Below are 27,773 nucleotides of genomic sequence, written 5' to 3'. Positions count from 1 at the left end.
AAGAAATTGTAGTAGTATGCCACATAGAAATTTGTTTCATAGCAGATATCACATCGTTTTTCTATTTGCCTATCGTTTATTCTGCTGTAAATTTTATGCATTGGACATTTTCGGTTTTGAATGCATAAAAATCACAGCAGAATAAACGAGACTGAAATGAAAAAGGTAATCTTTGCATTTTACTAATTTGAAGTTCAACTAAACGTTTTGTGGTTACAAGCAGGCCATATTTTTCTGCGTGTACCAAAAGTTCGGACCAAAGACTTTTACTAGAGAGACTTTCGATATCTTGACAGATGTATACCGAAAGCAAAACAAACATGTTCTGCGACGTTAACAATGGGAACACCAGCGGCAATTCTAATCTAGTGTTCTGTATCTACTGGGGAGCTGGATTCCTTTTCGATTGTCATGGGTTTACAGACTTCTGGTATGGTTACCCTATGTCACAGCACAATCAGTATCTAATATTGTCGATTAGAACTGTTGGTACACGTTTATAATACCCCAGTTTGTTGTGTATGTGTTGACTAGGATGGATAAATCTGAAGATGCATAGGTAGAAAAGTAAGACTAGATCAAATGCCCGTTGTCCAGCACAGTTCAAAACAAAAACTCGCATATATCTACAGACACGGAAATTTATTTACTTGATCAGAATTAGACAAGTGATAAATGTTACAAGTCATGCGTACTTTTGTATATGTAATGTATAGAACCTATTATTACAGCGTATTCTACTTACTACGGCATCTAGGTACAAGGTAATAGCTTTCAACAAACACGATTACATGAGTTGTGAAATGGGTGAATTAACCGTAAGTCCTATCTCAACCATCTTATTGGTAGCTAGTATTAATTATATTCACACTATTGTAATAATCCATATTATTTTTTGGAAGAAAAAATCAACATGAATACAGTAGCTTGGAATTATTCATCGCAAATAATAATGCATAAACAACGACTTTTCGCGACAATTGCATCATAATTACTAGAGTAGTACTTAAGCTTTAGGATAATAAATAACTATATATTAGTATCATCGTTTGAAGTATTTTGTCGCATTCTACAGTCACTTATTTACAGTAATATCGATCGTCGTATTTTTCGCAGTAATCGCACACTATCTGGCAGCAGCGTCCGTTGGTGAACCGGCAGCGACACTTTTCGATTGTTTTGATTACTTTTGTGGTGTATCCACGGCCGCAGCACAGTGTGGCACAGTTGTCCGGATGCAGACACCGCCGACCGCGCGTAACAGAACAGAATGTGGGCGATGTCTCGAAGTAGTAGAGTTGTTCATACGAGGAATCCTATGATAAACAGTCACAATTATTTAGTGTTATTTGTTTTGGGATGTTTTCCAATGTCAGACTTTTAAGAAAAGAAGGAATCTTACCTTTTCTCTCAACTCTTTGGAAGCGTCTCTCCTCGAGGCTTTGTTGTTGATGGGAATTTTTCTGATGGCGTGATGATATTTGGTTCTCAGCATTGCTGCTGTAGCGTTGAAATCGCCCAGCTTCCTCCAACAGGTTTTCAACGAACATGAGCCTGAAACTCCGTGACACTTGCAGCGGTCATTCATGGTCGACATTACTGTGTGAATACCAACCTGAAATTTGGTGATTGAAACGAATAAGTTTTAGAAAACAAACTAATTAATTTTAATCATACCTCACTATCATGCCGTAGCATTTCGGCCACCGGATCGCCATCGGCTGGTTGCAGCTCCAAAAAATTCCGCGTAACACGCTTACCATGCTTTACATTGTCGCTGCATCCGCCCCATTTCCAAGCTAGCCGAGTCGCTTCAGGACGTTTTTCAGAAGCACACTGACATTTGGACATTTTCCCTTCGGCGCAAGCACGCGCCACTGAATGTGTGATTGCTGCTGCCGTGAGGGCATGTACGAAAGCTGTCTCGCGATAAACCTAAAAAAAGGTGTCATGACTGTAGTGAAACTGCTTTGCATACGTTTGACTGTGTGAACATCTTCATAAGATACTCGCCAAAAACCAACCTTTTTGAAAATGTTTCGCTTTCCTCGCGTTTCGATCGAGCAGTTCCAACGGTCGTAACGGAATTGTTCCTCGCAATGCGTGACGGCTAGCCGGCGAGCTTCTTTGATGGCTTCCGGCAGTCCTACATCTCTGCGACATTGGTGATTCTGCTTTCGCGTTCCAGATAAATAGCGGCACGGTCCTGGAGATTTGGTCATCGGGCTGAATACCGCCATCACAGTGTTTTTCGCAGGCAGCGATGTTTCTTTGCTGTGGTGAATAAGAGAAAACATAGAATAAGTTTTTAGGTGATATGAAAGCTGTGGTGCGCGTGCAAACGCTCCGAAAGTTCAGCTTTATAAAAGCTCAGCTTTTTCATGCACCTATGGATTTGGCTGCGTCTTGATTTTCCTTCATGAATCTAATTTAGTCTTTTACTTCATTGTATGGGAAAACATTTTAGCTGAAAATTGTGGTTTGGGTTCTTACTAAGGTCCCCTGAAAATTTCATCTTACTTGTTCAAGGAAAGTGGTTCCGCTAAATTCTGAAACGTTGTATGGGAAAAGTAGGCCAAATAGGAGAATGGTGAATATATTTAGGTTTACCTTGTGTCTCTATGTTGTAAACTGAATGGTGTACTGATCGAAAACTTAATCTACTACAAGGAATCGACTCTTAAACGCCACAAGAATAGGCAAAGTCATAATCGAACCAAATTGAATTATCCTTTCCTGCAGAGTGGGTATATATGCTTCAGGAAAGCAAATAAGTTATAACATCGCGGACGATGAAAGCGTAATCGGTGGTATATGGGTCAACGAATGCGCCTGTATCGCCTGCGATGTTATAATCACTTTCATAATTTTGAGGCGCATAGGTCAATAGATTTGGGAAAGCTAGTTCGCCAAACCAACTTGTTCGGTAATTCATATTCAAACTATTTGAAGATTTAAATTTCTAGAATTTTGTCCATATTGGCATAGTTTGGGTTTTATTGGATTTGGTAGACTCCATGTTTTCCGATGGTTTAATGGTGCTGGATACAAGAAGTTGTACTCTTAAACAAGTCGTCGTACGTGAAGGGATAGTTTTGTTCGCAGAATATCGTCTGCAAAGATAGCTCATTTAGGATGTCGAAGTTCTGAAAAGGTATTTTGGTACGGTGCCATTTGAAAAAAAAAGATATGTTATGTCCACTTACCAACCCAAATTTTCTACTTAATATAAAAAAAATCTTTTATCCCACTACTACAAACAAATATCCCGTGGGTATGCCAGATTGATTGCTACGATTTATAAAAAACCGGGTGTCTAATCAGGCTCCCAATAAAGTTTGCCCTGAAGATGCTTCGAAACGGTGGTCATTTAAGCAAAGTAAAGTAATCCATATCAACTTTTGAATAGAGCTAATAAGATTTGTAAACAAACTTTTGTTTTGCTGATTTCTCTTAATTTGTTATAATTTCAACACAGAAAACATTTGAAATACATTCTACCAAGGGTAAAGATGTTGACTCATGTGTATTTTCCATGAATTTCAACTCGGCAGCGGAATAATGAGCGAAATAAGTTTGTTTACAAAAATCTCATTAGCCCTTTTGAAGAATTAATATTGAAATATTTTTGCCAGAAATCCGTGACTAAAGCACCAAGTTTTCATTCGAAAACAAAAAGGTCGTTCCAGTTCCTTGACTACAATAATGAACTTCACTTCTTCGAAAGGGACCCTAGCGGGATTAGTTTCGGAGGGCGCTTAAAAACTTAATGCAATTTCTTTAGTGCTGATAACTAGAGATATCATAGTCATAGACTGAATACCGAATGAAACTTGCATTGCATTTATCATCGAGTGGTACGCTCTTTAGATTAAATTTTCAGTTTAGTGGTACGCTTGCTAAGCAAGTTGGCCAACGAAGGGCTGGCAATAACAAAAACCCATCTGTAGTGTACTTTATTCTGAGCTGAATACAGGGGCTCCTTTTCAGATTTTTTGCTGAAGTGGTGTTCCAGCCTTTGCACTAACCGAAATTACTAGATTGATGCATTATATGAACGGAAATGGGGGAAATTTCGTATCAAAATCTGTAAAATAAACTAAAGTGATAACAAAAATGGATTTTGTAACAGCAGTCATGATTGGTCCGTAGCATTTGACCGGCTAGCGAAAATATTTTTAAGTTGTAAACTCCGCCCAATGGATGACTATAAACGTTAGTTAATCATGAAAGAAATTTTCTGTAAGAAAAATTCTTCGTTTCGTGTATTGTAGTCGGCAGGTGCGAAAGTACCAGCAGCAGCAGCAAGCAACAGTTAATGTGTTAAGAAGCCACAATGCTACCAATCAGGAACCTTCGCCATGTGCAAAATTTGTCCTTGGAGAACATGCGTAAACTATTGTTCCCATATTAACAACAAACGGTCCCAACCAGAACCATCCAACTATTCCAGTTAGAATTAAAACTGAAAATTTCGTTATGGAGTTTCTCACTGACATCAAGTAAATTGCAATAAACCTCGTTTCTTTTAATCACTACAAAAATCCCAGCAATGTCTATTATGAATGTGGCGCGTCCAACGCATTGATCTAAATTAGGTTGATTTTATCTTACTGGACGGATTACGTAAACGACTTCGTAAAATGGGGCCGTCATAGTGGCATATAATATCTGTATAATATAACGTTGCGTAACGCACGTTCGATTAAATGATATACTGTCTCGTGTATAACAGTTTTCGTTATGATACACTAGCGGCTGCTACTAGTACACATTCGTGAGAATAAAACATTCCTGGTTAAGACTTCAACGAGTGAACATCTTATTTCATCAAGCCCCTCACTGTACACCCAGGTTTTTTTTCACGCGGTTTTTTTTGGGCGGTTTTTTGCGAGGTTTTTTTGCGCGGATTTTCCAATTAACGCGGTTTTTTTGCGCGGATTTTCCAATTAACGCGGTTTTTTTTTACGCGGATTTTTCAATTAACGCGGTTTCTGTCCTTTTGAATGCAAAAGACTTAGACTTTTTACATTTCTTATAAAAGAAATGTATAGAATTCGCTCAAACTTTCAAGAATTTTTCCGAGGCCCGGAGGGCCGAGTCTTATATACCAATCGACTCAGCTCGACGATTTGGGACAATGTCTGTGTGTGTGTGTGTGTGTCTGTGTGTGTGTGTGTATGTAACGGACAAATTCTCATTCGTGTTTCTCAGCAATGGCTGAACCGATCTTATCCAAACCAATTTTAAATGAAAGAACTAAAAAACAGTATGAACGCTATTAATTTGTTTTTGATTCTTATGTTTAGTTTCCAAGATATGAATGTTTGAATGTGTGAAAATGGCGTTTTTTGCAGTTTTTTCAAATTATCTGCCGAAATTGACAACATAGATTAACAATTTATATGTTTTTAGACAGCTTTAACGAATACCTTTCGAACAAGCTATAGATTGTTGAAATCGGACTATTATCAGAAGAGATATTTAACATTAAATGCGGACGAAAGATTTTTATCATTTTCCATTGCCAGAAATATGACCAAAAACATGTAATCTTTTATTAACTCCAAAACGGCTTATTTTAGGTCAATAGTATTTTCGAAGAATTTAATGGAGGTAATATGCCCTTTCTTTTGGTATTGTGCTTTTGCTGATTAATCCCCCTATGAGTGAGATATTTTCACAAATTTTCTTGGAAGTGATTATATTGAAATGATGTCTTCAGCAAATTTGTAGCTCTTACTTTTGCGAATAACTTTACTGAAGACTTCAAATATCTATTTTGAATACTTTAAAAGTTATGGCTTGTTGTTTGTTGATTACTCTTTGTCGCCTATTTATTGTTCATTATAGTAATAATCCATTGAAATAAGCCAAACATTATTACGATAAAAAGAATTTTGTATTTCATTTTTCTATCTACAACCGCTAGAAATAATCACCGAACACTTCCAAGTTGTCTGGAAGGAACTTGATAACTTATCAGTACAAAAATGTTCATTTGTGCGAACCTTCTGACTGCAATTTTTCTAACTTATAACCATCGGTTCGATCTGAAACATATCGGAAAATGAAAAGTGAAATAAATAACTCCAAGCAACGGCGTAGCCAAGAGAAGGTTTTGGGGTATACCACCATACAACCCCCCCCCCCCCCACCACACCCAAAAAAATATTGGATTGAAGTTGAAAATTTATTGACGCTGACTGATTAAATTCAATATTACAATAACAATTATCTGATCCGTAGATTGATAACCTGTTGTTGTAAACATCATGAGAAATTTTGATAAATTGTCGGAAAGGGGTCCTGATATGTAACTGATCTATTGGTCTTGATTTCACAGTTGTCTAATTGCATCAATATCAAATTCCTGCCTGAAAACATTCCAATAGAAAATTCCAGAGTTCTGTAATCAATCATAATCCTCAGATTTCATTTCAAATTGAGCTCGCTTTTGTAGAGATGTACTGTAATAAGGGTCTTTATTTAATAGGAAGCGAAGTTAAAATTGATTTAATGTCTATGAAACATAGAACTGCTCACCAAGAAAAATGCATAACTTTCAACATTTGCTAAAAATGATTTTGCCTTTCTCATTCACTCTAAATCTCCTCAATCTAATCCCGACCCGGAGGGCCGAGTGTCATATGCTAATCGACTGAGTTCGTCGAGATCGAAAAATGTCTGTGTGTGTATGTATGTGTGTGTATGTGTGTATGTAGAAAAAAATGTGACCTCTGTTTCTCAGAGATGGCTGGACCGATTTGCACAAAGTTAGTCTCAAATGAAAGGTACAACCTTCCCATCGGCTGCTATTGATTTTTTTTTATTGATTGGACTTCCGGTTCCGGAGTTACGAGTTGAAGAGTGCAATCACACAGAAAATTCCCATATAAACTGAAATGAAAAATTTTCAAAATCAAATTTGTATTTTTGATGCCAAATGACAATAAAATGCATGAAACATTGAGATGTTTGACAAAAATTGACTTCTTTGGACTTTGGTACATTTTTGCCTTTCTCATATAGAAAGGTTATGCAATCGCTCCAAAAATCGTCAATCATACCGGCCCGGAGGGAGTATGCAGTGAGGGGTTGCTACTTTAAAATTAAAACTAGTTTAAAATTTCTTAACAAGTTGAAAATTTTCAGCAGGACCTGGATCTACCGGATCTTTCTATATGATCCGCCGCTGGTTTCAAGCGATGTTTCAGTATCACATAGCATCTCAAGATCGTGGCTGTCGATTCATTGTATGTATGTGCAAATCGTACTGAACATGTAATAATCATTTCCATCATTGTATTGAACATAACCAGGAATCGTAGTCTGGACAAATGAGACAAGCACAATTGCACCACTAGGTGGATTAAAACAGGTTTTTATTTTGGGAATGCGTCGAGTTGAGACGAAAACGTAATATGATTAATAACGAGGATAACACTTTCCGAATAGAGAGAAATTTATGAAAAATGACGCTTTCCATTCGACTCTAGCAGGTTCTGATCGATTTTGATGAGTATTTGATTTTTGTTATATGACAAATTGTATGTATAGGTCAAATGTTCAAAGACAGTAATTTAAGGTCAAGATAGCATCATTTTGAAACCGCCAATTTCGGAGGTTTAGTATCTTCGATGAGTTTTACAAACGTTAAACAGTGCATCATTTGATAACAAAAAAATTTGACGGTATATCGTCCAAGAAGTATTTATGGTGAATTTTCTCAGGTTAATATTCATGACTACAATAAAGTCTCAACAAATTCGCTAAAGACACGAACTCTGTTACTATTTTCTGAAAAATTAATTCTGCATAATTTTAAAACTTCAAAAATCACGGTTTCGGAATTATGCCATTTGGACAGTATGATCGATTTTCACCAAACCGAATTTCTGGCTACGCCGTTGATTTCAAGTAAGTAGAAACAAAGTCGTTCTACACTCGTTCAAAAGAAACTTCTTCGAAAGCTGAATATCTAATATAACACATTGAAACCCCGATTTTATCAGCCAAATATGAACATATGTTTGATGGGCTCTAGCAGGCGAACAAGACTGAATTCGAGTAAATCCTTTCTTGAGCATGTTTTCCTTATCATGAAGATATGCGAAATATGCGAAAATAAAAAGTTCATCATAATCAGAAATAGTTATCAGACTACATCAAGGGACGAGAATAATATTTTAACAGCTTCAGTTTATTATAAAGAAAAAAAAATGCCCGATTTAGTCAATGTCCCCATTTTGTCAGCCTAAAATACACCATGAGACTGATAAAAATGGGTCTTTATTGTATCGCTGTGTTTCACATTAATAGGTACATTTCTTTTTTGGAGATTTTTTTTATTGCATCGAACTACAACAATTTTTAGGTAGTTTTCAAGGGGTTATTTTATAGACTTCTTCCAAAATTTGGCGAACCTATTCCAATTCGTATACCAATTAATTGGTATACTTAAGGGTTTATATGTTGCAGATAGAGAAAATACTGAAATTTTCAGCTTTTTTCCTCCACAATATTACGAAAGCTTATTAAACAATTTTTCCTAATAAGTTTGTGAAAATTATAAATTATTTGAAATTTTTTAATAGTTTTATTTTTTATTTAACCGTGATTTTTTAATAAATAGTGACCATCGCTTCACAACGTAGTCTATTTTTCATGGCTTGCGGTGAACACGATCTCTCGAATTGGTGAACTGAAAATTATGGAATAGAAATTAATTTTTAGTATTCTTTACAGACCCGCTGGTGCCCTAAGACGATTTCGCTAGATTTTCAAAGCACTGTGCACCCATTGCATTAACGCAAGTGACGGAAGGTTATCGAAAAGTTTCGTGAAAATGAAAATTCCAGTAATAATGATGATTTTCCCAAACGGTTCGTTTTCGTGGGGTTTTTATTTGTTCTTTGGCATTAGGATTAGCGATAATAATTCAAATCAAGGATACTACTGGAAAGTCACCTTTAGAAAAAGTCGATTTTTTCGCTTTCCCATTGATTTGGTTTGAGATTTCTAGCACTGATGTTGTCCTATGCTGATTTGAGCGATTCTCTGAGTCCTGCCACTATCCCATGTAGTATGTGTTATCAAAAACATCGCGAAGCATCAAGTTCTAAATGTTCTCAAACGATATAATATCCGAAGAGAGTGATAAGAGTTATAAGAAATGTCTCATCACACTGTTAGGTGGATTAAAAACGTTTTTCTGAAAAAAATTTAAATGCAAAGAACTTAGAAGAATTTTGGCAGTTTTTATTTTGCGCGGATTTCGCCATTAACACGGTTTTTGCAAAAAATATTCCAAGTCCTTTTGAATGCAAAAGACTTAGAAGATTTACGGAAAAATGAAAGAGACGGGTCTGGAAGATTCCTTATGGTCCGCACCCCAACAATATTGGTATTTTCGGAATGGTCTTGAAAAGTAGGTGCCAGAAATTGATTTTTGACGCCATTTTGAAATCAAAGATGGCGACTTCCGGTTTAGTGAAATTCGCTATAACCCAATCAATATGGGTATTTTCGGAATGGTCTTGAATGGTTCCAGAAATTGATTTTTGACGCCATTTTGAAATCAAAGATGGCGACTTCCGGTTTAGTGAACAATAACCCAATCAATATGGGTATTTTCGGAATGGTCTTGAAGAGTAGGTTCCAGAAATTGGTTTTTGACGCCATTTTGAAATCAAAGATGGCGACTTCCGGTTTTAGCGAAATTCGCTATAACCCAATCAATATGGGTATTTTCGGAATGGACTTGAAGAGTAGGTGCCAGAAATTGATTTTTGACGCCATTTTGAAATAAAAAATGGTGACTTCCGGTTTAGCGAAATTCGCTATAACCCAATTAATATGGGTATTTTCGGAATGGTATTGACAAGCAGGTGCTAGAAATTTGTTTGACGCCATTTTGAAATCCAAGATGGCGACATCCGGTTTAGCGGAAATTCCCTACAACCCATGCAATATGGGTATTTTCGGAATGGTCTTGACGAGTAGTAGACAAAGATCGATGTTTGACGCCATTTTGATTTCCAAGATAGCGACTTCCGGGTTAGTCACATTTACTATAACCCAGTCAATATGAGTGTTTTTGGAATGACGAGTAGTAGACGAAAATTGATTTTTGACGCCATTTTGAAATCTAAGATGGCGATTTCCGATTTCGTGAAATTCGCTATAATCCAATCAATATTGGTATTTTTGGAAGTTGTAGTACAAATAGTTTTAATTAAACAGTAGAATTTACTTAAATTTAAGCAATATGTTTAATTTAAATAAATTCAAACCCCCAATTCACACCACATACGTCTCTTTTTTCTCTCTCTTCCATTCTCACCGCACTTTCCTGGATGAACACATAAAAAATTTGGATTTTGCTGGTTTATGATTAGATCTTATTTTTGAGGGTGATTTAGATGATTGCCCAAATTTTTCATGCGAGAATTTCGGTAAACCAGAAGTCGCCATCTAGAATTTTAAAATGATGGCAAACATCGACGTTTGTCTGCTACTCGTCAAAACCATTCCGAAAATACTCATGTTGATTGAATTGTAGAGAATCTCGCGAAACCGGAAGCCGCCATTTAGGATTTGAAAATGGCGCAAAAAATCAATTTTCATGGAAAACCTTGCGGGGAAGGTGCAGATTTATTTATTTCTGGCACCTACTCGTCAAGACCATTCCGAAAATACCCATATTGATTGGGTTACAGCGAATTTCGCTAAACCGGAAGTCGCCATCTTGGATTGCAAAATGGCGTCAAAAACAATTTCTGGCACCTACTCTTCAAGACCATTCCAAAAATATCCATATTGATTGAGTTATACCGATTTTCGCTAAATCGGAAGTCGCCATCTTTGATTTCAAAATGGCGTCAAAAATCAATTTCTGGCACCTACTCTTCAAGACCATTCCGAAAATACCCATATTGATTGGGTTACAGCGAATTTCGCTAAACCGGAAGTCGCCATCTTGGATTGCAAAATGGCGTCAAAAACAATTTCTGGCACCTACTCTTCAAGACCATTCCAAAAATATCCATATTGATTGAGTTATACCGATTTTCGCTAAATCGGAAGTCGCCATCTTTGATTTCAAAATGGCGTCAAAAATCAATTTCTGGCACCTACTCTTCAAGACCATTTCAAAAATACCCATATTGATTGGGTTATAGCGAATTTCGATAAACCGGAAGTCGCCGTCTTTGATTTCAAAATGGCGTCAAAAATCAATTTCTGGCACCTACTCTTCAAGTCCATTCCGAAAATACCCATATTGTTGGGGTGCGGACCATAAGGAATCTTCCAGACCCGTCTCTTCTATCTTTTCGAAAATCTTCTAAGTCTTTTGCATTCAAAAGGACTTAGAATATTTTTTGCAAAAACCGTGTTAATTGCGAAATCCGCGCAAAAAAAACTTCCAAAAGTATTCTAAGTCTTTTGCTGAGAGTTTTTTTTGCGCGGCGCGGCGAATTAACGCGGTTTTTACGAGGATTTTCCAATTAACGCCGTTTTTTACGAGGATTTTCCAATTAACGGGGTTTTTTACACGGATTTTCCAATTAACGAGATTTTTTTACGCGGTACGTATCCCCCGCGTAAAAAAAACTGGGTGTAGTAGATTTCTGGAGGCACGGCGCATCAAAAAATTGTAGTCATGAAGGAATATGTCGCCCTGAGTTTATGTGTACGTTTCGTGTGATCAAGCATTTAATTTCTTTTAGGCTCACTTCAGTTGCAAATGGTTGTTTTCCTCTCAATTCAGTCAATAGAGTTCTCCTAGTTCGTTGCATATATAATCGGACGGGTGTTTTCTTTTCAATGAGTATATTATATTAGTTGGCAGAAAACTCCTCTTATCGACGATTTAATTAGTTAGCCGAAGCTAATGTTTCTCTCTGTATAAATAGTAAATGCACACCTTGTCGGCGGCTGGTTCAAGTGTTGATGTTTTACCTCATCAGGCTAAATGCATACTCATTCATTCATAAATCATGGTAGGATTCCGCGAGCCAATGTGCATTTACGGCCACTCTTGAGATTCGTGTGGCATTTCCTTGTAGATTTTACCTTTATCCATGGAATAACTAAATAATTATTATAATTTAACTATAAAATCTGTCGTGGTTTGATTCGAGTTGTGCTTGGAAAGAACTACTATTCGTGATACTGTCGCGCCGGTCAGTTGTTAGTCTCAGTGAAAATCTTTTGAGCACTGCTAGATGGATGCAACCCGGACTATCTCGAGTCAACTGAATGCAAATGTTTTCTCATTTCCCCCCTTCACGCTAATTCGTCATTGCACATTGTCCGCACTCGAAAGGGCTAATTTTACAAGTAACTTATCGTCGAGAAGATTCGACGACACGGTTTATGCCGAACTCGCCCTAATGGAACAAACTGCAGTGATGCAGGTGAATCAGAGCGCACTTTACGGGGGAGATTCCTATGCATGGTTTTATTTTTTTTGAGGGGCTTGCCGTGATTGTTTGCTGGATACCATTCCCAACCACAATGGGTTCTAATGGGGTTGTGGATCCCATTTCACGATTATTCCTGTTAGAACGAAGTACATACAGTATTTTGAATCTGTTGTCTTTAAATATTTTCACTTGAGCTGAGTTTTGTTATCCTTTTTCCGTGCATCAAGGCAAGGCATCAGGACCATGGACGGTAGCTAACAGAAACAAATGCGACCTTCTCCACAATGATAGCATCGTAGCGTATGGAGCATATTAATGTAAATGGGGCTTGTGATTCCGGAGATTTCTGTGCGGGAACGATAATTGCCATCTAGGTTAAATGAAACAAAAACAAAAATATTTCTATTGGAGTCACTTGTTGATTTGAAATCTTTCCCCTATGTGGGGAGCGTTGTTTCTGGGGAGAAATATCACAATAGCGTTTTTTTTCTAAAGCAGACAGAAACCATAAAATAAATCGTGACAATTTTGGGTCTTGACGTGAAATGAGAATGGTAACCTGTAAACGGGCCATGACATTTGATAACTAGCTTGTATAATCCCTATTCCTATCGCGGGATCTGCCCCCCCACACACACAGACATTCTTTCGGGACAAATAATTAAAAGCATTCCTGATATGGGCAAACGATAAAAACGGATTACCATTCGTCGAACTGGACAAAAATCAATTTAAATTCCACCAAATTGTGGCCATTACTTTTATTAAATATTCATAAATTAATTAAAATATTTGCTATAAAAGTCACCCACAATTGGTATCGTTGAAAGGAGTAGCCATTCCGTTGCGTCTCTTCTGTTGATGATGTTTTTGTGCAGTGATGTTATCTGGCTCCCCGAATATAAATGCCGCTGTGGCGTGTGCGTTAAACCACGTTGTCACCTTCGTAGAGCAACCCGGGTACCTGATTGAATTGGGAGCAATTTTGGATAGCGATGGCATTTCAAAAAAAAACATGAAGCGGGACTTCAGATCCTGAGCATCTTATGAAACCTGGTAGGGAAATAACACGATTCTAGAAATAGACACGGGATTGAGGTTAAACATCCTCTCATCTCAGGGTTTCACTCATCGCAATTATATCCATACTATAACTTTCCTCTTGTGTTATGACGCTGTGATCAGTATCGATTGAATTGCAATTAGCAACATGACATTGATTGTCCGTCGATTTTCAAAAAGAAATTGACTAATCGGGCAAATGGTCCAATCCACATGTGGTTGAGTTAGATCAGGATTGAGGTTAAATAGTAAGGAATTATTGAAAAGTGAGGTTCAATCTGATGGAATAACCCGAGTGTACGAAAAGTCTGCTATAGCTCCATGATCATGGTCCAAATTTACATCCATTGCATGGTGTTTCGATTGTGTTTGGGATGGAATAAACCCGTGAACCATCATCACCATGGCCCGTATATGTTTCGGAGTATTTTCATGGATTTTGATACCATTTTACGGAGTTTTGATGGCTGTAAAATTTGGCACGGTCTTTTTAGAGACTGTATGGTGTCTGAACCTATGAGAATTCGCTCGGAATCTTCACAGTAATCCTGTAATTTCATAAAAAAACATTCAGAGACTAGTTTTGGCGTAGAGCGCCTACGCTAAGTTCGGCCAAAATAGTTCTGCATTAATTTCGGTAGTGTAAAAAATGGTAGTCTTCCAACCGTAGGAACATATTGCTTGCCACTCCACATGTCCGCATCGCTTACATCCTTCCCTACGGCGGCAATATACTATTGTGAACCTGGAAAAGTCTTAGTTTTCTTTCACATCGGTCTCGTCGTCATCCATCAAAGACAATGGGATCATGGTAGCCGTACGCTTCGGGGGCGACTTTTTTTGCTTCCGTCATTTTTTCTAAAAACGTAAAATAAGAACTGATATCTAGTGTTAAATTTTATGAATTAGCTTATAATCAAGCGAAATTATTTGTTAGTAGTGAGTGAGATTTATCGAAGTAAATAGTGCGGTAGTGTATCAAGTAGTATTATTGAAAGCAGTTTTTGCGTGCCTTCAGGACTACCGCTGAATTTATGAGTAGTTAAACTACATAAATAGGATGATGGGTAGCTGCCAATTTGGTGGATGCTGATTAATATGCCTTTATGTAGTTCGCAATGAAAATCTACTGTTTCTGGATGCAGAACCCTGAGGATGGATTGGCGGACTCTTCAGCACTAGAAGAATGTCAGGCAGTAGTTTTAGACAAGTACTGGGATACTGCTGATCAGGGCCGGCGTTACACTTTTAGCCCGAGTGGGTAGTAAGACAAACATAAAGTAAGTTGTTTATTACTGGGGACTCGTCACATTTTCGCAATTCACGCGCTTGCATTACATTCACATAAAATCACTTGTGGTGTGTTTGTGAAAATGGGATCGTGGTACATTGAGGATTTCAAACGCGCGTATTGTGTATTCGAGACACATGAGTGGCTGATTTAAAATTAATTAGTCCAAAGTTTCGACTGGGTATTTACCCACTCGGTTATTTATAAAGTGGGTAGTACTATCTATACTACCCACATTTTCCGCCGGCCCTGCTTCTGGTAAGTTTATATTTGGAGTTCCCGGTGAGATTTTTCCATTTTTCATTACCAAATTTATCATCCGATGATGTCCCATCGATAATCGTGCAAATAGTGCGGGTAATATGATGCCTAACATATAACATACCCTTGATCAAAAGCCAGTTTTTTAAATGATTAAATTGAAAAATTGCGTTGCGATGCAAGTTGTTCCATTCATTATAAGATATCGGTGCCACAAAATAGGGTTCAAATGATTAGTTTATTTGTTTTTTAGTTGAATAAAATTCATCCGTAGTATTGATTTGACTATGAATAGTTTTATCGTGTCGCAGTTATAATGCATACTACGTAATTACTATAAATAAGAGCGAGTAAAAGCGCTATAATCTCGACTTAGTAGCCAGGGCAAGGTGTAAATACCACTGTCCCATCCCAAGGGACCAAAGGAGTGACCTTAACCTTCTTAGTCAAGTCGCTCTCAGTGATTTATTGTATCCCCTTTAAACTGAAACGGTCGGTACGGTTGTCCCCGTTTCTTCCTCTTTTAAGATTCAAACAATTCGTTAATTAAATTATTCATTAATTGACTAATTTAATTGCCGTCTAACTTTGAAACATCTTCAAACTCAACTCTGCACAGTAGGCCTGGCCGTTTTAATATTTGCGACATATCAAAATATGCTTCAAATATTAATATTGACAAGAAAAATACTACAGAACAACTGCAGTGTTTTCCAGAATGCTTTTCAATACTGGCTGTGTAAGGGTTAGAATAGAATAGAATACAATAGAGCATCGGTCTCGTCATCCATCAAAACCCACGCATGCGGTCGCTGCAAAACTCGCGAATGCGGGCCCTTGTTGCAGCTATTAAAAGTGGCTTGTACCGCAGGACGCTTCTAACTAGACCCAGCACCCCTTCTGCGGCGTAAGATCGTTCGGCGGAACGATACCAGCGACAATCCTAATCTAGTATTCTGTATTTACTATTTTACTGCTGTACGGAAAAGTGTACTCGGTTTGGCTACCGTTCTGGCAGGAGCAGTAGTGATGTGTCGCTGTACTGGGCTGTACGGCTTGTGCAAATGTAAATGTACCGGAAAAAATGTAGTTTACCGGTACCGTTCGCATCCCTGGCTAAGAGTACGTCAACGCCGGATTTACGAGAGCTCCAGAAACTGGTTCAAAGTGGATGCTAGCAGGGTAAAGTTTCACTCCACAAAAACCCGCGTTAAAGGAATTAAGGAGTTAACCCTCTAGAGCCCATTTTTTTGGTTTGAATTTTTTTTATAAATGGTCTTCGTGATTAGAAAGAAAGAAAATAATGTGGATAATTCTTGTAAGTAATGGATTTTTCATTTAAGTCTTAAAATAAGTAGAGGCAGTGTTAAGCAGCTGAGCGAGAAAAAACTTATTTTCTTCTAGTTACTTCAACATTAGCATAATGATAGCATAAACATTACAATACTGATGGTTTTTTATAAAGGGCGAACACGAAATTATTGCGACACATTCAACAGGGCATAACTTTTTTACCATTGGGTAAAAATCAACCAAATTTTGCACACTTTCTCATTGATGTGTATTGTGTACATGCTGTCAAACTCGAAGTTCTGTTTTTCGATTCAACGAAAATGGAGGTGAACCAAACACCTGGAATTTCCTGACCTGTCGCACCGGCAGTTGGGAAAAATGTTGAACATTCACCATTCAACCGTCTCCAGAGTGTTGAAGCGGTTCCAGGAGCGGTTGACGTTGGACCACGGCAAAGGAGCTGGAAGAAAACTGGGACCGGAGAACAAAAAGACGGAGGGAAAGGTGAAGCGGATGATTAAAGCAAATCCCAACGTCTCAAGCCGTGATTTGGCTAAAAAGATCGGCATGTCGCAGAGCTACGTCCAGAATGCAAAGAAGTGAGCTGGACTACATACATACAAGGTACAGAACTTCCCAAACCGCGATGAGCGGCAACAATCGACGGCTAAAACTCGGGCACGGAAGCTCTACGAGAAGATGCTGACAAAACGTGGCTGCTGTGTGATGGACGACGAAACGTATATAAAAGCCGATTTTAAGCAAATTCCGGGGTTGGAGTTTTTCACCGGCAAGAGCAAGTTCTATGTGGACGACAAATTTAAGAAGAAGAAAATGTCGAAGTTCGCCTCCAAATATCTCATTTGGCAGGCCATCTGCTCTTGCGGACTGAGGAGTGAGCCTTTCGTGACAAAGGGCACAGTAAATGGCGAGATCTACAAATCTGAGTGCCTCGAGAAGCGCCTTTTTCCGTTCTTGCAGCAGCACGACGAAGCTCCGCTATTTTGGCCAGATTTGGCATCATGCCACTATTCTAAAAGTGTCCTGGAGTGGTATGAGGCCAATTCAGTCCATTTTGTTCCAAAGGACATGAATCCGCCAAACTGTCCGGAGCTGCGCCCGGTGGAGCAGTACTGGGTAATGATGAAGCGGGAACTTCGGAAGAGCCAGAAGACAGTCAAAGACGAGAAGGACATGTTAAGAAAATGGAAAAAAAACTAAGAAACTGGTACCGGATGACACTGTAAAGACTTTGATGGAGAGCATCAAGCGAAAATGCGTTAAATTTTACACTCATGGCTCCATCGATTAACTTTTCTTTTGATTTTTGAAGTAAATATATGTATAAAACTACCCTAAAATTTTGGTTTGATTTTAAACATTATAAGAAAATTGGCATGACATTTTCGGTATCGCAATAATTTCGTGTTCGCCCTTTATTTTAGGCTCTATCAGAACGCAAATTTCCTAAACTGTAAGGAGTATTTCTCTAGTTCTTTGGTTGCTTCATTCTAGACATCTAATTTATAATAGGAGAGTCGAGGGCCTGCTGGCGATAATTTCGAAAAATCTAAAAAATGGTAAAATTTAAAAAGTTTACGTAGGGTAATGAGCCTATTTGCGCCCTACTTATATGAAGCCGTAGCTTAGAGAGGCGTCAACCATCTATGTTTAACGCATTGGCTCAAATGGCAGGGCGATTTTTGTTATCATATTACTTTTTATGAAGAAAGTAAAGATGTTGGTGCCAATTATTACGCATTTTATCAATTGTAGTCCGAGTAATTATTGAAATAGTGAGGCACCCTCCCCTGATACAGCTCTTTACTCTATTACGCTCGAAAACTCCATGTTTGCTTATAACGTGTACGAAACAGAATGTAATGAAACATAAACACATTGAAGAATGTATTACACGGTACTTGAAGTGCAGAACTAGAGACAACGCCATATGTCTAATACAAAAGGAGAAAAAAGATTACGCCACCTTGCCCCAGACTCCCCTAAATATTATTAAACGATAAGGACATCTATATTCTACCAGCAGCATTCGTCCAAAGCTTTTAAAACATACTCCTTGTCAGCTAAAATGGCACATAATGCTTGTGTCGGTACGATAATCAATCACTAAAGACTGATTTTTTTTCGGTCAGCTGCCCAATACCGCCATTGGGCAGGAAAAGTATTTTACCAAAAAAAAACTTTCGATTAATTCGACTAAACCAATTCACATCTACAATGAAATACTATTAACAGGCTACTCAAATTTTTTTAGTTATTGAATTGTAAATAAAATAGTTCAAATTTGTTTAATGAACATTACCCCTAGTTTTTTCCACGTTTTCGTCGAATTTTCAACCGTGGTTGTGTCCTGTACACAACCCTTTAATTTTTTTCATTGAAAAATATACTATCAACATAGTATTACTTTGACGCAATAAAATGATTGCGTTATGCCTTTACATAAATTCCAACTTCCTTCAATTTTTTCTCGCAAAAATGCATGTAGCCTTTTAAGAAACTTTTCGACCTTTTACGAAATTGTCAATAAAAGAGTGGCAAATTTGAATTTTCTTAAATCTAGGACGTTACAATTACAATTCCCAACACATAAAGCATTTGGACCATGAAAACTAGATAAACTATTTAAAACGTTTATTCTTAACAAACACAAATATGGAGTTGCACTCATATTACACGCAACAGGTGATATGATAAGTCAACGAAAAGTCGTACACCATCTCTGATATTACTTACCTTGAGTTTTTCTAATTTGCAAATCATTGAATTCCGTTTTTTGACTAAAGATAATAACGTGGATCCACCATAAATATCCTCAAATGTATCAACTTCATTGCTAAACTTTAGAAAATCCACGTATAATAGCACAACAAAAATCTGGGAAATCAGGAATCAATTATAAGAACAACGATGTGGTTTGGCATATTATTTCAATCTGGAAAACATCAGCATCACAAATAAACAACAAGGATGCAGTCCGCAAAAAAAACGTAATTTTCTTTCTATTGTTCTTCAGATTGTTAGTTCGGCCAATAACGATAACGATAACGCGACTACCCCCTTTAATGATCCTGTTTTAATATCAGCAATCAAAATAGGTCACAATCATGTCTAGCGGAGGTAATTTTTTTCAATGTCGCTATTTTATTTATAAATATGAATGAAAACGGCCATAAATTTTCTACGCTATCGCTCATCGGCTTCAAGACGGTTCGAAGAATGTTTACTGGTTTCGAGAGTAATTTTCCTCTCGAGTACGATGCACGTACGGGTTCAGCAATTTGTTACATGTCTGTAGATTTGAATGAACGAGTAGGTGAAACAGGTCGTTTCGGAAGGGAGCTTAAATCCGGTGGGATATTTGAGCTATGTGAACACAATCGACTACGACGAACGTGGCGGGATGTTAATTAGTATAATTGATATCAAACACAACGTGGGCACGGTGGGTCAAAACGGCGGTCTTGCTTTGAGGTCTGCCTGTGCTGGTTCGGTGGTGATGATTTTCAACCAGAGTACACTGCAGTCGCTTCTTGGGATAGTTAAATATTAAACTGAAGATGAGCCGCTGTTGGTGGGAATGTTTAGATTGATTCGTAATCTGTGCGATCTCCTTGGTTTGCTTGATTATTGTTTGCTATATCTACAGGTTTGGAAGTGCACAGCTCAAATTTATTATATGAACACAAATATTGATATGATTAGGTTATGGTGAATAAATTTGGACATTCGCACATCGTGTGTGTATGTATGTGCGTATGTGTCAAATAATGTCACTCATTTTTCTCAGAGAAGGCTGGACCGATTTGCCCAAACTTAGTCTCAAATGAAAGGTGCAACCTTCCCATCAGCTGCTATTGAATTTTGGATCGATCGGAATTCTGGTTCCGGAATTACGGGTTTCAGAGTGCGGCCACACAGAAATTTCTCATATAAACTGTAGGAAAAATTAAAAATAGAATTTTTATTTTTGATGCTAAATGTGTTCAAGGTGCATGAAACGTCGAGATTTGATGCAAACTCGAAAAAAATTTGACGACGATTCACTTTTTTGGATTTTGGCACATTTTTGCCTTTCTCATATAGAAAGGTTATGCAAACACTCTGAAAAACGTCAACCTAATCCCTAATCCTAATCCTAATTTTTTTTTCGACTCGCATAAGGTTTCTGGATTTTAACAGGGGCGTAGTTGATGGTTTACGGAGAGGGGTTACACCCCCCCCCCCCTCTACTGTTCACTCCCCTCCTTTAAAAATCTCCTTAAATCACCCCTCAGACCACCACCCCATCCAGCCCTCATACCCCTACCTTTCAACCCCATCATCTTTAAACCACCATTATATCACAAAGCATACCAATTTAAGCTGGGGAGTCGTTCGTTCATGGGACTTTCGCCCTCCTCACATACCCACCCCCGCATGACAAAATGAGTTAGCAAGCAGATAACATTGATCTAATGCTGATTAGGCTAATGGAATATGATATTTTTTTGTTTCAAGTGTTTCACCGTCGACACGTAGCTCATCAAGTTCATGGCTGACATGCCATTGTGTATAAGTTCAAAGTGTACTAAGAATGTAATGGACATTTCCACAATTATGTTGAACATAAAAAGCCTCCGTGCCATAGTTTAGAGAAATAAGAAAGGCACAATTGCACCGCTAGGTGGATTAAAACAGGTTTTTTACTCATAACAAAGAAATAAAAATTTCAATTTCAATATTCGCCATCGAAGAAATTGATTAATTCCTTTCAGAACAACAAAAGATATAAACGTTCGAAAGTTTACGTTCCTTTTCTTCTGAAATTTAGAAAAGTGGTCTTTTTATTGAAAGGTAACATAACATAAATGAGTTCTATATTAAAATACACAGTTTGCATCTTTTGAAGATATATTTATACCACGACCTACAACCAAATACCAATTGTTCAGTTAGAGACGTAGCGTATAACTGTAGTTATACAAAACTTTCTTTCTAGATGCAAAAAACGCGAAGGACTAAAAACGTAAGTCCAACAAGCGCCGAATCGCGTAAAAAGCGTAAATTTTTTTCTTCAAGAGAATTGCTCTCTGGACTTCCTAGAAATGGCTGGAATGTTTCTTTTCACTCGGGTGCTGTCAGTTCAATCGAAGATGACGTCGAAACACCAAGCACTTCGCGATCGTGTTGTACGGTTTTACGAAACGCATGGTCATCGTGGAAAAAGTTTGCGGTAGACTATTTTCGAGACGAAAACGTGCTCGTGATTACAGTTTACCGGATCCTGGCATCCCTGAGCGTGGAGCGGAAGGCCGGTAGCGACCGTCCGGAACCCTCGATGACGAAGAACTATCGCGGGACGTCGTTTGTGCTTGGCGACGAAAGTTATTTTCTGCTCCCAAAGACCCACATTCCAGGAAATTACAGCTACTATTCCAGCGATAAATCAGCCACACCCCCCTGAAGTAAAATAAAAGTTTAAGCATAAATTTGAAAAACAAAGTTATGCAGTACATCGCCATATCGGACAGAGGGCTTTCAAAGCCGTGGTTCAAGCCGTAGGGACGTTGCGATATTTTCGATACTAGTACGGAATCGATACTTCTGTTTCCGATGCTCGATTTTTTGGTATCGATACTTCAATCACGATACTTTACTGATATCGATACAATCTTCACGATATCGCAAAGAATCGAAAGAACCAGTAGTTGGAAGTATTCGATTCGGAATTATGAACGAGTTTGGAATTATTTCCGAGTGAAATGTGATTACCTATTCAGGCTAAACCATTGCGGAATCGGTTGTTACATTTGAGTTGCTACAATAATTGGAGCATTTGATGAAAAAATCGATTCCGAACATTGCCCATTATTTGACAGTCCATGAGACTTTCTGATCAGCTAAATTATTTATTGTTTATCTTTTCTGACATTCGACGTCTGACATAATCGTCGACTGGATCCAACATCAAACGAATCAGATCAATAAAATATATTTGTCGAACGGGTTTTTTTCTGTTCGCAGGAGCAGAGCAAAACGTTAACTGACAAAACCCACTACTGAATTTCCAAGCAACGGTTTGCAGATTACCTAATTCAGGGAATTAAGCTACTGTAAAAGCACAGACTAACAGACATAACACTCGAACAAAGCAGATGGTGGATAGACCACTAGTGAAAAATTGTTCCCAAACCTGAGGGGTAACCCATCAGCAAATGAGTGTTTGGCAAATGAGTGGAGCTAGTGTTCTGGGAAAATTGCCGGATCGATATTTTTGTGGGAATTTCCTCATAGTGTTATGTCTGTTAGTCTGTGGTAAAAGTGCGGAATCGAATGGCGATACTTTCAAATATCGATACTACGACTACGATTATATCGAAAGTATCAGTACTTGCATTCGATACCAGTATCGATTCTATGAATCGATGAATTTTAATATCGAAACGTCCCTAAAGCCGATCTGTCTGGCTATCAATCAATTCTTCTGCCGTTCTTAAAGGAGCATCATGCGGATGGAAAGTACGTATTCTGGCCGGACAAGGCGTCTTCTCATTACGCCAAGAAGACGCTGGAGTATCTTGAGCAGAAAAAGATACCGTACGTGCCGAAAGAAAGGAACCCGACCAACTTTCCCCAGTGCCGTCCCATTGAGGAATCGTTCGGCTCCCTCAGTGCCCTCACAAATCCCCGACTACATACGGGGAACGTGCCATTTAAGCCAATATATTCTGATTCAGTGCCCTAGTGTACAAAAATAATTGGCGGGCCAAGAATACGAAATAGTTGACCACGAGGATCAATGCCTCTTGTGAGAGCATCGCGACTAAGTTGCGTCGTATGGCTGACCAGCGCCCCTTTTACAATATTCCTCGACGTTTTTTTGAAGAATAAACATTATGTGTTTAATAAAAAATTCTGAATCTGCAGAATTTTTTTCTTTGTTTTTCAACTACATGTCTGAAAAAATTCTCATTTTTTTATTGAACACCCCTTAAAAACTTTGTCATTTTCAACCGATTTTGGGCATACATAGGTCGTTGGATGCGGAATTTAATGTTCTCTCTAAATTTCTATTGGAACAAGGACGCTTCCTAATAAAATCGTTGAGTTTTCATATTGTTGTCCTTAAACTTCAAAATATTTTCACAAATGAACATAACGTAGCATACCATTGGAGAGGCAATTTCTTCTTTTTTGCAGAACACTAAAAAAATTCAAATTCTGTTGAAAAATGACTGCGCAGAAATTTTTAAGCGCCGAATGTTCCGAAAAATCGTTTGTTTAGCTATAAATCAAGATTTTGAGGATATATTAAATTGATCGAACGTGGTTTTGTGTTGTATTTGACCAGGCCTACAATTTTTAACAGACCACTTTGAAAGTTCATTCATTTTTTTTATTTTGTAGCACCTTGTAATTAACGAATTGTCTTGATTTTTTCTATGAGAATGTACAATATGTGTAGTCTGTCGATGAACCACAGAACACTGAATAATTTTTCTTCTTCGTATAGAAAAGTGAACAAATTTTACAGTAGAATATGAGATTTTTCGGTTTACATGAAACCTAAACTAACTCTTTTCTATTTTTTTGCTTCATCGAGTCACTACAAGTCTAAGCTTTACAAATTTTATTGAATGTCCTGTATCAGTCAATTTGATTAAGAGTTATCGTTTTTGCCGGGGCGCTCTTCGACGAGGGAATGGTTGGACGTCTACTCTTGGAACGCGCGTATGTGTGACTCTGCGTGACTGAACTTTTTTTTTCGTGCACAATAAATGTATAAAGCGATCTTAACATTACACAAAAGATCCATTGTTGCATTGCATTCAAAATCGTAAAACAAAATAACTTTCGTTTTGAGCACTCCTTGATGCCCTCCTTGAAAAAACCTGCACACTCCTCATTTTAAAGATGTATGTGTGTAGCATGATGCCAACTGCTTGATTTTGATCTTTGCTTTTCAGTTGTGAAAAGGTCTCAAAGTTTAAGGATCAACGGAGCAAAATTCGTTTTCAGACGTGCATCGGGTTAAAAAAACGAGTCGGACTGCTTATTTACTAGAAGGTGGCTACTCCAAATCGTGACGATAAATAAATCAAGTGGGCCAGAGAACGATCGCTGTACATGATGCTACTAATGAAGTTTGATATCGTGACATAGGATGACGAGACCTGTGTCAAGGCAGACCTTACTCATCGTCTTGGACAGGAATCATTGCGGACTAACTGTGTTTCTATTGACTTTTCAAAATGACCCGTAAGCCCAGCTATTCGGGAAGTGGAACAGTTATTGAAAGTGCAGATGGAGCTCAATCTGGCAGAAGTTAACATCCTTCAACTGCACCATATTTCACATGAATAATGTTCAAAGACATTACCCAAGCGGAGTCATTCGTCTCGCGAAGTAATAAATGTAAGTTAAAGTCAGCATCCCCGTATATGTTAACAATGACTCTATAGAAGTTCGCTTACATGACTTATCCTTCCCTGACCTCGTGATTAAGAATTACATGCCAAGATACGGAGAAGTGGATTCCGTCACAGCTGAGTCTTGGAGGAACTTCTTCTCGGGTGTTTGTGTGGTTAGAATGCGTCCGATCAAAACAAACCCCTTAATACTTGACAATTATATGCAGATCAACTGATAATTGGACTTTTAATCAGAGAAGGTTGGTCACGCACTCAGGACAGATGCCTACGTGCCAATACTGTAATGAAACACTACACCATCGAAAACCTTGCGTAGAAGCAGCTAAGGAAAGCCCGCCTACTACATTCAAAAACAGCACGCAACCATCTTATGCTAAACCACAAACAGCTGCAAACCTAATATCTACAGATCGGACAGGAACAAGTATTCGCTCAACAAAAACTATGCCTAATATTTCCAAGCCAACAACCAGTACCACAAACAGAGAAGGGAACGTCGAAGAGGTCAGATTCATAATAGCGATCAATAAAAACAAACAAGAACCGACCGTGAATATCAAGAAAGCAGCTTCGATGACGAAATGGATCCGTGAGAGAAGGCAGATTGATTGATCCACAGTGCAGTGCACCGTACAACGCAGTTTCACTATCAAGAAAGAAGATCTTAACACGCAGTAGTAAACTGCGTCAGTACGACCCAACGATGGTAGTGAGATTAAACTTTGTTTCGTTCATTTTTTTTCATTTTGTTAAATCATAAGCTCCACGGCTCAGTTATGCTAACGCGATGAGTCTTGTCAAATAAACAAAGAAAGTGTGACTATTGGTTGATAGTTGTGGGTCAGTATTTTAACACGACGATTTCGCGTGGGGTGCCACAGTCCCTAGTAGAGATGGTCGGGTTTCAATTTTTTCGAACCCTATCCCGACCCGAACCCGAGAGCATGAAAATTGAAAAACCCGAACCCGACCCGAACCCGAAATTTTAAAATTTGAAAAACCCGAACCCGACCCAAGCACGAACATTTTAAAATTGCAAAACCCGAACCCGAAAATGAAAATATTGCAAAACCCGAGCCCGACCTGAACCCGACCCGAACCAGAAAATTTATAATTCGAGAAACCTAATTTGAACCGGACTTGTTAATACGGAGAATCAACCAAAGATCCCAAAGTTTTTTAAATTTAGGCACCCGAGCTGGATCCAAGGCTCATCTAAAAGAATCATCCAAGGCTCATCCAAAATGATTATAGAATCACTCGTGAAGTAGCACCATGCGCGTACAGCTCTACTTGCCTATGGCAAAACGAATTACTGGTGAGAGGTATTGGCATTTATATTCATCATTATTGAACGTCGCATTTGTATTGTTCTGAGAAACTTATAAATCGTCGATACCGGAAAGCAGGATAAATCGGCGGCTAATGCATGGGGAAACAAGAAGCATAATGATGACAGATTCAAACAACCTTTCCCGTTGTACTTAACCAAGATTTCTATTTCTTTTTATCGAAAACCATTCCTGCAAGAGTAGTTTTGTATAATTTATTACATGTATTAAATTAAGCACTGTCAATTGGCAAGTCGTATTCGACAGTTTACACGACGTCACCCGTGTTACTGGTTGGTACGATCAAGCTTAAACTTGTGTCGAAGGCTGTCAATTAATATTCTCTGACGCGTTCTTGATGTTATATCATTAGCTAGTGCGGTATGTACGCCAGTGGAGATGCTTCGACATCTCCAATGGAGTTCTCGGAACGACTGCAAACTTCTACAAATCCGCTCATGGCTTGAACAGAACAATAAACGTAATATTTACTTGGCCTGATATAAGGCAAATACGCTAACAGGCAATCGTCACTGATACAAATACAAATACAATATTTTTACGATTAATTCCTTAAAATAGGGAAAATCATGAAATTCATGCTCCTTTAGACAAAAACAGCGTCAAGAAATGGTTGCTTGTGATCTGTTCAAAACCCGAACCCGACCCGAATCTAAAAATTCCAAATTCGAAAAACCCGAACCCGACCCGAACCCGAAAGTTTAAAATTTCAAAAACCCTGATCTGACCCGAATCCGAGAAATTCAAATTTGAAAACCCGTAACGCGACCCAAACCCGAGAAGGTAAAATATACAAAACCCGACCCGAAACCCCGAACCCGACCATCTCTAGTCCCTAGCAAAGTAACGATGCAGCTTCTTAAAATCACCCATGGTTCAGGCCCTTTTAGGAGGAGCTATCGTTCCTAACAGCTTGCGGTTTTATTGGTACTTTATACCTAACGAGTGCTTTTCTTGGTATAGAATATTGCAAAATGCTCCTACTTGCTGCAGCCTTCACTCCTCACGACTATAAAATATGAAATTAAGAATTTTTCTTGCAGGCAACCTGAGGAATACGCTATTGCGAAAGCTCTACTGTAAGAATCAATAATTTTAACGCAATCAAAAAGCACCTTTTTTGCCCATTAGGACCACTGTGAAGCAGCATGGGTTACATACTCCATATTCATAACCCTTCCCCCCATGCTGACAGAGGTGGCCACGTTTCCATTTTATCGATACCTCGGCAGTAAATGTTTCGGCAAAACAAAAATACCGGCCATACGAAATCTGTGACCTGAGTGTAGTACTTTAAATTATTGTGTTTTAGCTCATCCATAATATGTATGATATTGCAGCCACGGCTCCGTTATGGTACCACAGTGGGCCGTGTCGAATAAATTAATTAAAAATTAGAATTATGTATTATACGTAGATATGCAATTTACCCACTAACGCCACGAACATTGCAACGATTCGCATTGCCAATACCAAAAGAAACTGACTCCTACGGTAGCAGACAAAGGGTTAAGTCGCCGGTAGACTCTAAGCTTGCTCATATGACCCTATCCACGCTTTTCTAAAAACTTTCTTCATTCAACCCCTTGCTCTCCATTGAGTACTATGGCTCTTAATATTGAAAAATATACTTCATTTTCCAGTCCCT

At 38.3% G+C, this 27,773-nt stretch overlaps 1 protein-coding gene across 1 annotated transcript in view; it reads right to left on the bottom strand.

Annotated features, from left to right (window-relative positions):
* Positions 1-632: 632 nt before the first annotated feature.
* Positions 633-27,773, bottom strand: part of LOC131684913 (protein Wnt-4) — a 28,893-nt gene continuing 1,752 nt past the window's right edge. The window contains exons 2-5 of the mRNA XM_058968162.1: positions 2,025-2,274; positions 1,678-1,935; positions 1,403-1,615; positions 633-1,316 (exon numbers count right to left, since the gene is read on the bottom strand). Coding sequence (XP_058824145.1) covers positions 1,080-1,316; positions 1,403-1,615; positions 1,678-1,935; positions 2,025-2,274 — 958 coding nt within the window. The 3' untranslated portion in view covers positions 633-1,079. The remainder of the gene's footprint in view (positions 1,317-1,402; positions 1,616-1,677; positions 1,936-2,024; positions 2,275-27,773) is intronic.

The sequence above is a fragment of the Topomyia yanbarensis genome, chromosome 2 (genome assembly GCF_030247195.1).
Source record: "Topomyia yanbarensis strain Yona2022 chromosome 2, ASM3024719v1, whole genome shotgun sequence".
Taxonomy (NCBI): domain Eukaryota; kingdom Metazoa; phylum Arthropoda; class Insecta; order Diptera; family Culicidae; genus Topomyia; species Topomyia yanbarensis.
This window is presented reverse-complemented; position numbering and strand designations above follow the sequence as displayed.